General features: G+C 44.5%; 1 protein-coding gene across 1 annotated transcript in view; it reads right to left on the bottom strand.

The window, feature by feature from the left end:
* zbtb10 (zinc finger and BTB domain containing 10) overlaps positions 1–13,672 on the bottom strand; it is a 35,068-nt gene extending 21,396 nt beyond the window's left edge. Inside the window, exons 1-2 of the mRNA XM_060942729.1 lie at positions 12,701–13,672; positions 8,076–8,970 (exon numbers count right to left, since the gene is read on the bottom strand). Coding sequence (XP_060798712.1) covers positions 8,076–8,970; positions 12,701–13,387 — 1,582 coding nt within the window. The 5' untranslated portion in view covers positions 13,388–13,672. The remainder of the gene's footprint in view (positions 1–8,075; positions 8,971–12,700) is intronic.
* Between the last annotated feature and the right edge of the window lie 210 nt (positions 13,673–13,882).

Raw genomic sequence — 13,882 nt, 5'->3', positions numbered from 1 at the left:
AGACTGTCTCTATGGATGCTGTCAAAGGATTTCATGAAGTTGATGTAGAGAGGAGTGTTCCATTCTATGCACTGCTCTATGATTTTGCGCAGAGTAAAGATCTGGTCTATGCATCCTCTCCCCTTCCTGAAACCCGCTTGCTCTTCCCTGAGTGTGGCATCTATTGCAGTTTCAATTCTCTTCAGGACTACTTTGCAGAACACCTTGCTTGGTATGGAGAATAGGGTGATGCCGCGCCAGTTGTCGCAGCTCTGAAGGTCTCCTTTCTTGGGCAGCTTCACTAGGAGTCCTTTAGTCCGTCATCACCCTGGATGCTGTCTCAACATCGGTTTTGAGCATCTCTGCGCTGATGCAGTCGATGCCTGGAGCTTTGCCATTCAAGGTTTTGATGGCCCTCTTGACTTCATCTTTGGTTGGGGGGTTTATGTCAATATCTAGGTGGTTGTCTGCAGATGGTGGGTTGGCTGGGTTGTCAGGTTCAGGTTGGTTTAACACCTCACGGAAGTGCTCAGCCCATCTGGTTGCCTGCTGACTTTCAGTTGTCAGTCGGTTCCCATCCTTGTCTTTCACTGGGGCAGACTGGCTCGTCTGAGCCCCACTCAGTCATTTGGTAATCTTGTACACGGTACTGAGTTCACCGTGTGCTGCTGCCTGTTCCGCCTCTTGGGCCATCTCAATATACCCCCTCTTGTCCTGTCTCGCATTCCTCTTAACCTCTTTGTCTTTCTCTCTGTATGCCTTCTACAGCTGCTCACAGATCCTGACTGATTTGGCGTTCGGCAGTTTCGTTTTCAGCCCTTTCCTCTCTTGGATCTTCTTCCATGTGTCTGCTGTTAACCACTCTTTTTTGTTCTTCTTTTTGGGGCCTATGGTTTTCTTGGCTGTCTCCATGTACATGTCTTTAATGGTGTTCCATCTCTTCTCCATGGCCTCGGGTGTCTCTGTTCCCTCTTCATCTTGGTCTAATAGACTTGCTAGGCCCCTGAAGCAGTTCCTCAGCTCTATCACGAACTCTCTCTTGACGTCTGGAATCTTCAATTTGGCAGTGTCCAGTATCTACCTGGTTTGTCTCTGTCTGGGTGTTTGGCAGAGTTTCAGGCCAACTGTTGCTACTACTAAGTAGTGGTCACTGTTGGCATCCGCCCCTCTGTAGACACGCATGTCTCGCAAGGATCGTCTCCACTTGATGTTGATCACCACGTGGTCAATCTGGCTCACAGTATATCCATCTGATGACTTCTAGGTGACCTTGTGTACATCCTTGTGCTGGAAGATGGTGGCCCCCATCACACAGTTGTTGTTGAGACAAAGGTCCACCAGACATTGTCCATTGTCGATCACGCCACACCCTTGTTTCCTCATGGCTCTTTCGCTGTTGGTGTTATCCTGTCCGACTTTGGTGTTCATATCCCCTAGGATCACCAGCATGTAATGTTGAGGGACTTTGGCTACTGCTTGTTGGAGTTGCTCATAGTAGTCATCTTTGTCCTCATCATCTGCCTCATTGGTTGGTGCGTAGCACTGCATGACTGTGAGCCTGCAGTACTTCGAGTCAAAGCGAGCTTTGATGAGTCTGCTGCTGATGGGCTCCCATTCAATCAGTGCACTCGTCCTCGTTCTGTTGATCACGATTGCCACTCCACCAGCATGCACGTCCTTTTCTCCTGAAAACAAGATGGTTGTGCCCCGGGAGACTATCTGTCCAGATCCAGTCCATCTACATTCACTAATGCCGAGAACATCCAGATTGTACTTTTCCATTTCAGTGATGACCTGGGCTGACTTCGATGTTTCATACATGGTCCGGACATTCCATGTCCCTACTCGGATTTTCTGTTTGGGCCTTAGGAAACTCTCCATCGCTCTCCCGACTTCCCTGGCTGGGCTTTCATCAGACAAGGTCATCCTGCTGGTTAGACCTGAGTTTCCATCCAGGTCCCTGCTGGGTGTACTAGTTCTCATTGTGGTTTCTGTAACAGTTCTTTTTACGGGGTGGGGGTGTTGGCCCAACCCCCAACCTGGAGGACCAGAGCACTGGTTTTGTCTGGCCTCTCACCCTCAACCTGTCCGGCTTGGTTGAACCTTCCAGGAGCCGAGGCCCCCGCAGGCTTAGCTCTCAGGGCACGCAAGCCTATCCACCAGAACAAGGTATAGCACCACGGATAAGTGGGTTAAGTGGGTTCACACCTGCCATCAATTAAAATGACTAACCCCAAATAAAGTTCAGACATTTACTTAGTTGCATCCTCCAGCAAAAGCCAGGGTTCACAGAGAGCTTACAAAGCATCAAAGGGATCTCACTGTTGAAAGGTATCAGTCAGGAGAAGGGTACAAAAAAATTTCCATGGCATTAGATATACCATGGAGCACAGTGAAGACAATCATCAAGAAGTGGAGAAAAATGTGGGACAACAGTGACATTATAGAGAACTGGACGTCCCTCCAAAATCAATGAAAAGACAAGATGAAAACTGGTCAGGGAGGCTGCCAAGAGACCTACAGCAACACTGAAGTAGCTGCAGGAATTTCTGGCAAGTACTGGTTGTGTACTACACATGGCAATCTCCCATATTCTCCATATGTCTGGACTATGGGGTAGGGTCAAAGAAAAACATCCAGGCCCAGCTAAATTAAAAAAAAAAAAAAATCAACTCTCCCAAAAGTATGTGGGAAAATGTGTTATGGTCTGATGAAACCAAGGCTGAACTTTTTGGCCACAATTCCAAAAGGTACGTTTGACGCAAAAACAACACTGAGCATCACCAAAAGAACACCATACCCACAGTGAAGCATGGTGGTGGCAGCATCATGTTTTGGGGTTGTTTTTCTTCAGCTGGAACAGGGACTTTAGTCAAGGTGGAGGGAATTATTAACAGTTCTAAATACCAATCAATTTTGGCCCAAAACTTTCAGGTGTCTGCTAAAAAGCTGAAGATGAATTTCATCTTTCAGCACGACAATGACCTAAAAAAAAAAAAAAAAAAAAAAAAAGTTTTAGAACGGCCCAGCCAGAGCCCAGACCTAAATCCAATTGAAAATCTGTGGGGTGACCTGAAGAGGACTGTGCACAATCTGACAGATTTGGAGCGCTTTTGCAAGGAAAAGTGGGCAAATATTGCCAAGCATAGATGTGGCAGACTGATAGACTCTGATCCAAAAAGACTGAATGCTGTAATTAAATCAAAAGGTGCTTCAACAAAGTATTAGTTTAAGGGTGTACACACTTGCGCAACCAGCTTATTATTTGTTTTTTATATATGCTTTTCCCCTAACAGATTTGTTTGTTTTTCAATTGAATTGTACAGGTTATAGGTAACATTTAAAGGTGGGAAAAGTTTTGAAGTTATTTATCGTGGTCTCATGTTTTTTACATCAGAAAAACCTCTCATTTTAACAGGGTGTGTCCACTTTTTATATCCACAGTATTGAGGCTCTCACTTCCCTTAAGCTTGAATCATTTAACAGAAGTGATTACATGTTACATACGATTCTCAGTAACAATGCTTGTGTACGAAGAGTGGTATAAATTAGCACAGCTAACAAAAGCACCTCAACACTCTGTTCACCCAACGTTGTTTTTAAAACAGCACCAGTATTCTTGAGGTATTCATATTACCAATGCGTAGATACGTCACCCTAGACACCAACGCTCTGTTGTGATGTGTCATGCCTTTGGTTACAGAATGCCAGCTTGCAATGTAAAAACATGCCTTCATGCAGACTTTATTTGGTTCAGTGTAAATCGTTAAAGCTGGAATACTGAGGTGCTTCTTTACACCAACGTTACGGAATGTCTGTGTGAAAGCACTTAAGGCTTGACAGCTCCTCTGGCTGAAGAGTCCACAGGTTTGAGAGTTCAGGAAGGCAGAGCTTAATAAAGAGACACAGCCTTACCAGCTCAACCTATAATTAAAAGGAGAGATGGCTCATGCCTGTGCATACTACACACCCACCTACACTGACAAGTAGAAAAGCAATCTTGATGCAAGATCATGACTGGCATGATTCCACAGGCAAAGGTCAGGGCATAACTATGAAGGTGTGTCTAAGAATGTGCTTGGGCAATATTGGAGATGCCCCCATTAACAGAGAAATGCCAGCAACCATGACAGATATTACTAATCCGTAGAACGAGTCACAGCGAACCGTTCCAATGTCAAAACAGCCATTTTACCAAAATGTACAAGATTTCACAGAACCCACAAATGAAAAAGGAGGGGTCATTAAGATTAGTGTGAAACTCAGATCCTCTGCCCATTGCCATCGAAGCATCTGATGCATACTGCACACTTTTCTGGCCACTAGCTTCAGAATCTTCACTGAAATTTCACTGGCTATAAACTTCTCAAGCAAGATATAAACTAGATGTTCACATCACATCTTTTAAATTGCAAGCCAAGATGAACTGAATAAACAAATGGAATCAGGTGGCATGTTTGCTTGGTTGGGATTAAAGCCTGCAGCCACACCAGCCTTTTGTGGATAAAACTGAAGACCTGTACATGCTTTTATAAATATTTTAACTATACTTCAGGTTACCAGTATTATCTTATAGAATGCAACCTGTATTTCCACACTGACACTCATTTCAGTATGTGAGGAAGCCGATGACATTATTATCAGCCAGACATTAGGTGAAAATCCCAGTTAACAATGTTTCCATTTTTCTTGGATAAATCCAGTCATTAATTTATGATGTAACCTTGTTTTTGTTTGTTTTTTAATTGTAAGATTACAATATAACTTGGGTGTCAAAAAAACACCACCACCCCAACCACACCTTTGTCCTGTCCTGGAAATGAGATCTTTCTTGAGGAAAAATCACTTGTGCACGTTAAGATTATTTTGGTGATGGTTACTAATGTCATGAGAGCTCAAGGACCTGGTTTAGCTACTAACTGATGCAGTTAGTTAACTAGAAGCATCCTTAAATAAATGCGTCTCATCTAAATGGGACATTTTATTCAATACCACATTCAAAACTAAAGCGGTGAAAGCTTTCAAGCGCAAGACCAAAATACTCTTTCCATGGCCAATTTGATTCAGGTTAATCAGTCACAGGAGAAAACAATCCTTCCTTTTCTAAACCTTTTTGAGAATATAGTAAGGCAAGTCAAACTCAGACAGATTGTCCACTTCCAGGTAATGAACTCCTGTTTACGGTAAAACATGGCCTATTTAAGGTAGCTTTAGCCAGCTAGCATTCGCTAATAAAGTTAGTTAACTTGGTTGAGCATTCTAATCCTGCGCATGTTCATGTGATGCTACTGTGTTTGTCACAGAGAAAGAGAATCCTTTATTAGATATGGCTTACTGCTGTTGCATAAGCAAATAATAATAATAAAGTAGATCCAGCCAACTTTATACAATATGTTTAGCGATTTTTTTTTTAAACACAAGTCAGCAACATTTTTCTGAAAACGTTGTTGTGTAATGTGAATGTGATATATGCAGACATTATTTATAACCCAAGACATAATTCACTTTTAGGGTGGGTCATGCAACTCTGGGGTTTGCCCTGGTTCTGACCATTTTAGGCAATAAATAAATAAACAAAACAGACAAACCAGGATCAACCATGAGCTTCTGCTCACTTATGTATCCCCCCGCTCTCGCTTATATCAGAATGCAAGCAATCGAAGGAATAGGACACTTATTATGAATGCTGACCTCAACAAATAATTAACCCTGAAACAAGTAAGTAAAGAGCAGTGCTCTCCCCAGGGATTTCAAATAGCATCCTGGTAAACTGTCATTTTGAAATAGTATTTTGCGTCTTGAAATAGCATCAAAATCCACCCTACATGTTTCGTAAATACATTCAGTCGGTAAACAGGAAGTCGATGTGGGACAGACCTGAAGACGGTATACACAGTATAGAACCCCAAGCTGAAGCTCAGTACCAAATATCAAGCAGTTGTGATTTGTAGTTGCTGAGAAAAGTGTTCTGAAAATTTTGTCAATCCACGCTGCGTGTTTTGTACATACATTCAGTCAGTAAACAGGAAGTCAATGTGCGACAGACCCGAAAACGGTATACAACCCCAAGCTGAAGTTTGGTACCAAGTGGCTATGATTTGTGGTTGCTGAGAAAAAGGGTGTTTGACGGACAGAGATATGAAGGAACGGACGGACGGACAGACAGAGGTCAACCAGTATTACACCCCCCACCCAGAACAAGGGTATAAATAATAATAATAAATTTAAACAGTGCCACTGACGATGAGTTATCCCACATTCTGTTTAGGGTAATACCCAGCACAACATTTGTAACTGAACTCCCCAAATATCTGTCTTTATAGTAGTCTACTTTAATGAGAACGGTACACATGAAACATTAATTATAGCTTAAAAATAAATTTTCGGTAACATAACTCTCAATTACTGCCCATCAGACAAACCAAGAAGCTTGCATTGGAATGGGAGCTGAACATGTGAATTTACTTTAGTCCCCATCAAATCAAATTGGTGTTTTAGGTCCTTTCGTACGAGTCTTTTCTTGCTGCAGCCACAAATATTATTAGATATACATTTATTGTGTTCCTGGGATGCTACTGTATTAGATACGCCTTCATGCTGTTGTATAAGCAAATAATAGATAATAGTTGATCCAGCCAGCTTTATACAATATGTTTAGTGAATTTTTTTACGAGTCAGCAATATTTTTCAGCAATCTTGTGGTTAATATGCGACGTATGCAGACAAAGCATTCCAGGATTCCTTCACTGGGGCTGTGGAGGTCAGATGTCATGGCCTTTCAGGTCAGTCACTCTAGAAGGCAAAGGCTGCACTTGGAATCACAGGAGAGAGAAGAAGGAGAACCATTTCCAACACCACAGACAACTGAGAAAGTGACAAGATGGCTCTGGCTAAAGATGGCAGATCCGTGGGTTGCTGCTCGGGTACAGGGTGGGGTCTGATCAACCCTGGTTGGGTCGCCTGGGCAAGAGTGCGTAATGTTTCAAAGACAAGACACACCTGATGACCTCAGGTAATATCACTGATGATGTTATGCGAGTGTGTGTGTGATATAAATAAACACCTAATTTCCAGGAAAACTGGAAATTTTGCATGGTGACTGCAAGTCTATGGTGTAGGATACTGAACGTGATAAAGTTGCGGTGGGAAAATTGAAAAGAAAACACGTGTCATCTTATTTAGCCAGTTTGCCAAGCTGATTTGAGTCTGTGCAGATCCAGCGGGAGATACGCTTCATCTCAAACACTATTGGCTGTTATGGAAATCAGTCAAGCCCTTTGACATGCTCCCTCCCTGACTTCCTCTTTCAAAAGAAAATGTCAGATCATACGAATTCAAATCATGACTTTCATGCCCTTTCAAGGTCACACAGAGAATGAAGTGTCCTCTCTTTCTCTCCCACTTTGATCAGCAGCCTTTCAAAAGCAAGTGCAACTTTAGCAATAAAAAAAAAAAAAGCCTGGTCAATGAGTGATGAAAAGAAAAGATAAATTAAATACACTATTCCAGACCTGAAACCAGTACTGTTCCTATATGCAGTCTGACCTCCTACCTAAGATCACACACATTGCTTTTCCTGGATGCTGTCATTAGTAAAAGATAGCTATTACTATTAAATTAATACTACAACATTCTGAAAAGGCTAGTGGGCTGCTGGTGTGTGAGACGAGTCAAGGGGGGAAAAAAAAAAGCATCACACCCTTCACATCATCTAGTTTCTCTGAATAGTAACAACTATTTAGCTTAGTCACGACTCAGAACAAAGCTCTTACCTTTTTCAAATAAACCCCTGAGCCTCAGGCTGTACTCACTCAGACTTTTTGATACCCGTTAATAACACACCTGTTGCCATTCATTTCAATGGGAATGATGGACAACATATGCCAACGTATGCCGATGCCTAACAATTATGTCCATTAAAATAATAATAATAATAATAATAATAATTCACCGACTTGAACTTTTATTGGGACATACTCTGATGTGGTCTTAAGGGCAGGGGTGTCATTTATTCACCACAAATTTATGAATGATGGGGGGGGGAATAAATGCGGTTTTCAGTACACATCCAAGGCTGAAAGTTAAAGTGATTTTACCTGTTTTCTCTGAGAGATAAGAGTAGTCATCTCTGGTGTAGGATGCTGATGGCTGAATGAACATGCCCTCATCAAAGCCCTCCTCTGGCTCAGGTGGGATGTTGTAGACAAAGCGTCTGGCAATCTGTTTTTTCCGCCTGCCACTGCCTGGCTCGTGGCGCTCCTCGCTCTTCATGGCAGCCCCAGCACTCAAAGGCAGCTCGTTCCAGACAAAGACAGGTGCTGATCCTTGTGTCTGCATCTCCCCGGACTCCACAGAGTTTTCTCTGCCCCAGGCTGAGGCACCCAGCGTTGGCACATCCGCGTCACTTGGCTCCTCTTTCACCTGCCCACTGGCCTTAATTGACAGCTTGGACAGGATGCTGGTGGCCCAGAAATTGCCAGGCTTCTTGTCATCTTTGGGCACAGCACGCCGCTTGTTGTAGTCCACTAGCACAGAGTCAGGTGCTTCCTGCTTGATGCTGATGTTCAGAGCATCTTTGATAAAAGCACGGCATGACTGCACAACCTCGCTCATCTGCAAGTAGCTGGCCACTGACATCACCTCAATGGCATTCTGACTCGTGAGCAGTAAGTTGCCCGAGTACAGGAAATCCAGGATGACTGAGAATCCCTGCACGGCAGCGACATCTAGGTGTGTGACTGTGGTTTGGTCAAGGTTCTCATTCTTGGTCAAGCAGTAGAGGGTCTTGAAATAGCGGCTTCCTGCCACCAAGATGTTCTTATGCGCACGGAATACCTGACCGCAAACCACAATGCTCGCGTCACACAGGATGCCACTCTTGCGTTGCTTGTCCAGCTCCTGGAGCAGCTGGTAGCAGTAGGAGTTCTCATTTGGCTTGTTTCTGTAGTCCTCCACCTCAGTGCCCTCTGGATCTTCAAGTCTCTCGGGTTCCTAGTAAAGGCACAACGACAACAACAACAAAAAAAAAGCAAACAGGGTTAATGCACAGTGTATACTCAACATAGTGGGGATACGGTGACACCGCCACAATGATAGAACTGGTTTGACCAGCTCTTGATCTACAGCTCTGTGGGAACTATATCGCTCCCGAAACCCCCCACTCAAACAGAAACTATCACACGACACACCCTAAGCAAACCATTTCACTCAATGGGCAAAGCCTCTTTTCAAGCCAAGAGATTCATTTTGGGCCTCCACCCTTTCCCTACACCTGTGCTCAGTAGTGGTTGAGAACTCTTCTGCCTCTTGGGTAAAAGAGAGGTAGAACAGACTGGTACCTATTAGAGGGAGTACTTGTGCACTACGTTTCTGGATTGCAAAGCAGATGTCCTAATCCAAAGAGTCATTTATACCACTTAGGCCCAGAATTTTCCCCCCTCCTACTACACAGCTGTGTTTTCTGCTTGAGTAATTTAGATTAAATCCATTTCTCGGGGCGGCGGCCATCCAAGCCTCCTCCACACTGCAGCCCTTGTCCGGGTGGATAGGGTTATTGCATGGCTCCAACAGCAGTCCAGTGGACCGGGAGAGGAGAGATAGAGGGCAACCCCATTTCTCCACACAATGCCAGCCCTTTCCTCCAGGCTCATTGTTCAGTGATGTTGTGGGTACACTGAGGCTTTGTGCTCCCTATATCCATAAGGACTGCAAAAGAAGGAGTACAATATGTGCAGACTTACTTCATTATGAGGTGACCAATCTAGCCAGTGCTGGTGAATTCACGTGACATCAGAATGGAAAACCCAAAGGAGCCAGATGGGCATGAGTGTGAGTGAAACGGGGGGGATGTGAAAGACAACAGGAGATATATGGGAATGACCGTCAGCTTGTGGTGTCATATTGTTCTCTATTATTTCCTCCTTTCTCTTAAGCATGGGTTTGTTTCATGGAGAAGCTTTGAGACGGTGCCTCACCAGAGACAGGAAAAAAAAAATGTCCGTCATCATCGAGAGGAAAAGAAACACTGGCGCAAAATGCACTTCTCTGTATTTCTCTCTCACAGTCTCTCCAGCTCTGCTCATCCTTTCTCCAGATGTGCCACGTATTAACACAGAGCTGGAGAACAGATGCGTTCAGAGGAGCCCCAACACTAATTTTTCAAACGAGTCTGTGGTTACAGTCAGATTCTGACATGGCTTTATCCGTTTGTTTGTTTGTTTGTTTTTCCAGACAATAATTCTACAAGCACTGACCACAGAGGGGAAAGGGTAGAAAAACCCCAGCCTTAACACACCGAGGAGTAGTCAAATAATACTGAAACCATTGTATTAATGTAAACTAGAACTAGTATGGTAAATGCACTCTGACAGAGTGACATGAAACCCACTGTGGTTTTTCACGTTCTGGTTTCATACCTCAGACTTTCGTTTTGATGTGGAACCGGAACACATCACAACCACCACTACCGATATCATCATTGCTGACGTGCTGCTCACTGAGACTACAGACGTCTCACAATGCCGCTAACAGCTCATTCAACTCCGATTGTAAATAAGCATGTTCAACCAAACTGTAAACCCTTAGCTTAATCATTCACTACTAGCTGTGCGACGCAATCGTATACTAAACACGGGGTGACTCAGGGGAATAACACTGTCCCCCAGACTGCAGAGACAGCAGTTTTGTTTTTCTTGCGTAAACCCCACCCTCGTCCAGCCTAGCCCTGAGGCCAGTGCTTGGTCCCCTCACCCAGCCCATCTCGCAGATGCATGAACAATGTAGCAGTGTGCTTGACCCAAGGTGTGGGTGGAGAACACCAGGCTCTGGGCCTCCCAACAATGTGGAGAGCTCATCGATAGAGAATTCCACAGAGTCCTCCCCCCCCCCAATACACACAAGCCTACATTTCACATGGGGCAGACAGGGGAAGGGTGGAGCCACTGTCTCCTCTGTAGACACTCTAACCAGGGATAGCAACTTTGAGGACAATGTCCAGACACAAGACTGAAGCAACGCAGATACCCCCCTATTTGGTTAACTGAGTTACGGCTCCTGCTTCACTGAGTCACATCTGCAAATGCAAAGAAATGTAGTCTATTGTCTCAGGCAACTCATTTCAGCTTGTATCACTGTCGAACCATATCTTGTAGATTAATTTCCCAGAAAAAAAAAAATCTGTCTATGCTAATTTATCATGTATTTACAATTAGGTACTAGTACGCCTTTCTACAACTGTGCAGAATTGACAAAAATCCTTCCGAATGACCGATAAGGAAGCAAAATTGCAATTGTTAAGCTAAAATGCAATCTCTCTAACACTGTTTTCATTTCCTGATGCACACAAACGTAAAAGTATCTTAAAGCTACCATTGCTCGTGAAAGAACCAGCAATCCCTTCTCCTGCTGTCTTCCACAATAAGTGAAGCATATAAATTATAAATCCGGCACATCCTGTATACTATTAGCAATATCGTTCGGGGTTTTACTAACAAATAAATTCAAATGAACAAGAATGATTATCTCAGTCATACGTTTAGGCAGCTATAGATTGTTCTTCAGAACATTGCCCTAATTCAGATAAAGATTTGTTCCAAGGTATTGAGGCTCATGACATGTCTATACGTGAGTTCTGAAGATGATCACAGGCGTGCTTATTGATCCCCAGTCCCTTTACAATGGGGGGAAAACCACCAGGTCACAAGGTCATAAAACAAATTTATTTAAATGCAATCTTGCCATGAGCTGATCACTGGACTGTGTGGATCAAACACAGCCTGTCACAAGGATCTTGATTTAGGGGGGTCACATACAAGCCAGGATATAAGCAATGTAGATATCTGGAACACTGATCTGGCACAAAGGCTGATTTAGAAGCCCTAAAGAGGAAGACAGAGCTGTGCCAGAGGTCATTTTCTCCCAGCCCAGGAGGGGGTTGGGAGGGAATGGGTTGGGCTGTGGCTCCCCAAAGCCTGCTGGGTCAAGCTCTTAGCGTTATGACCTCTGTAGAAATCAACTAAAGTACCAAGGCAACAAGGGCTGATAATTACAGTGCAATAAGTGCAATGTGGGGGTAAGACAGGTCAAATGGAAAGAAAGGGAAGCGCTGATAGTCTGGGCGCAAATGATTACAACTAGGGCAGGTTTTAATCACGTACACTTGGGAATGTAGATTTGTAAAACAGACCTTACAGTTAATCTTTTTCCTTGGATATGTCCTATCTAGCGTCTTATAGTCAAAACATCACAAGACAGCCAGATAGAGAGTTAATCCTAAATTACCAGTTAGTACGTTTCTCAAATTATCCAGATACAGTAAAATTAAACGTAAAACATTTTTATTTCACACACAAAAAACAAGCATTTAACACTGGGAACCAACAAAGAGGCAGCTGTTTGGTTAAAAAAAAAAAAGCAAACAACCACCACAGAGGACTATCGTTAGCCTTCATGCTAAGTGGCATATTATTAGCCAGTTTTCCCCTCAGAAACGCAGCTAGCAACTGTTCAGCTAATGTACGCTAGCTAACTAGCTAGCTAGCCTGCTAGCGCAATAATTTTGTCGAGAGAAAAAAAAAGTCAGGATAAAAACATTACAATTTATCTACAGCACAATAATTATTATTATTACTTTAAGGCCAATCGATGAGAAAAGAATGTTGTGGAGAATTTAGCTCCTATCAGGTAAAGTCCGTGTCAGGCTTTGACACCTCTCGGTAGTTACCTGTTTGGTCGGGTCGTTCCGGCCGTGCTCGGAGGACAGGTGATGTCTCAGGAGCAGGGCGCGTTTATAATTCCGGCTGCCCTTCACCAGCTCGTCGCTGTTATTAGTGGCGATGTTATGACACCACGAACAAGACATGAGCCCCGTTTCTTGACAAAATTTTAGCCAAGGGAACTCCTGTAACCAGGAGGCTTGGAAAAGCGAGTGTTTCTGAAGCAGCGTCTGAGGTCTCATCTCAACCCAGGGCTTTCTGGGGTCTCCGCTGCGCGCCGCCGCGCCTCGCTCGTCCTCTGATCCTGCGGCTCCGTCGTCGCCGTTCATTCCGTTCCCGGTGCTCCAGCTGGTCTCGGCCCTTTCTCCGGGAGTCACGGCGGTCCAGCCGCGGTTGTTAACAGCGTCTCTTACGGCCGTCCGCTTGCTCCCTTCCGGGTCTTCTTCCTCTTCAGCCTCCGGTTCTGTACTGTCGCTGACCGACCCTCCGCCCTCTACTTGCCCCAGCGAAAGTCCTCTTTCTTCCCCCAGGTCCCTGTCGTCGTCTTGGTCCGGCCTGTTGCCGTTTAATTGTCGGTCGGTCCAGGCCTGGGCCTCGCAGCTGTCTCCGTTGCTGCCTCGGACGCCACTGGAGCCGGCCACGGCTAATCCACCTCCTCGGAAAGCCAGCGACCTGCGGTTTCGCTCTCCAGACATGTTTATCTTAATAAATTACAATCTCTTTTTTATCTTTAACGGATTATATTTGTTAACCGCTACCGATTAATTATCTTGTTGTTTAGAAATAAATTCCCCGCATCGAAATGATCGGGTTTTTTCGCTTTGGCCTCCTGGTGAGAGTATGTAGGTTATGCGGAAATAAATAGGGGTTTTAAAGGCATAATGAATTTGAGGGTTCTGGCTGCGTCCGCGCCCGCGCAGGCCCTGCAGAGGTCGAATGGCAACGACTTTCCCCACAATGCATCTCGGCTAGAGTGAGGGGGGTCGGGTCGGGGAGGGGGGGCGCTTTAAAGGAAGATGTGGGGGGTGACTAACTTGCAGCGAGGGATCTTTTGTGTTGGTGACTGCACCCATTTTCCGCATGCTTTTCATCTCAGGATTTGCTTGTCTTCAACCTTGTCTGCCTTTCATGCCTCCTGCGAAGCGGAGTTTTTGAGGGACTGGCATTAAAAACAGGCGCACTGTGTTTGT

The sequence above is a fragment of the Neoarius graeffei genome, chromosome 16, assembly GCF_027579695.1.
Source record: "Neoarius graeffei isolate fNeoGra1 chromosome 16, fNeoGra1.pri, whole genome shotgun sequence".
NCBI classification, from domain to species: Eukaryota; Metazoa; Chordata; class Actinopteri; order Siluriformes; family Ariidae; genus Neoarius; species Neoarius graeffei.
The sequence above is the reverse complement of the archived record's forward strand: the minus strand, read 5'-3'. Positions and strand labels throughout refer to the sequence as shown.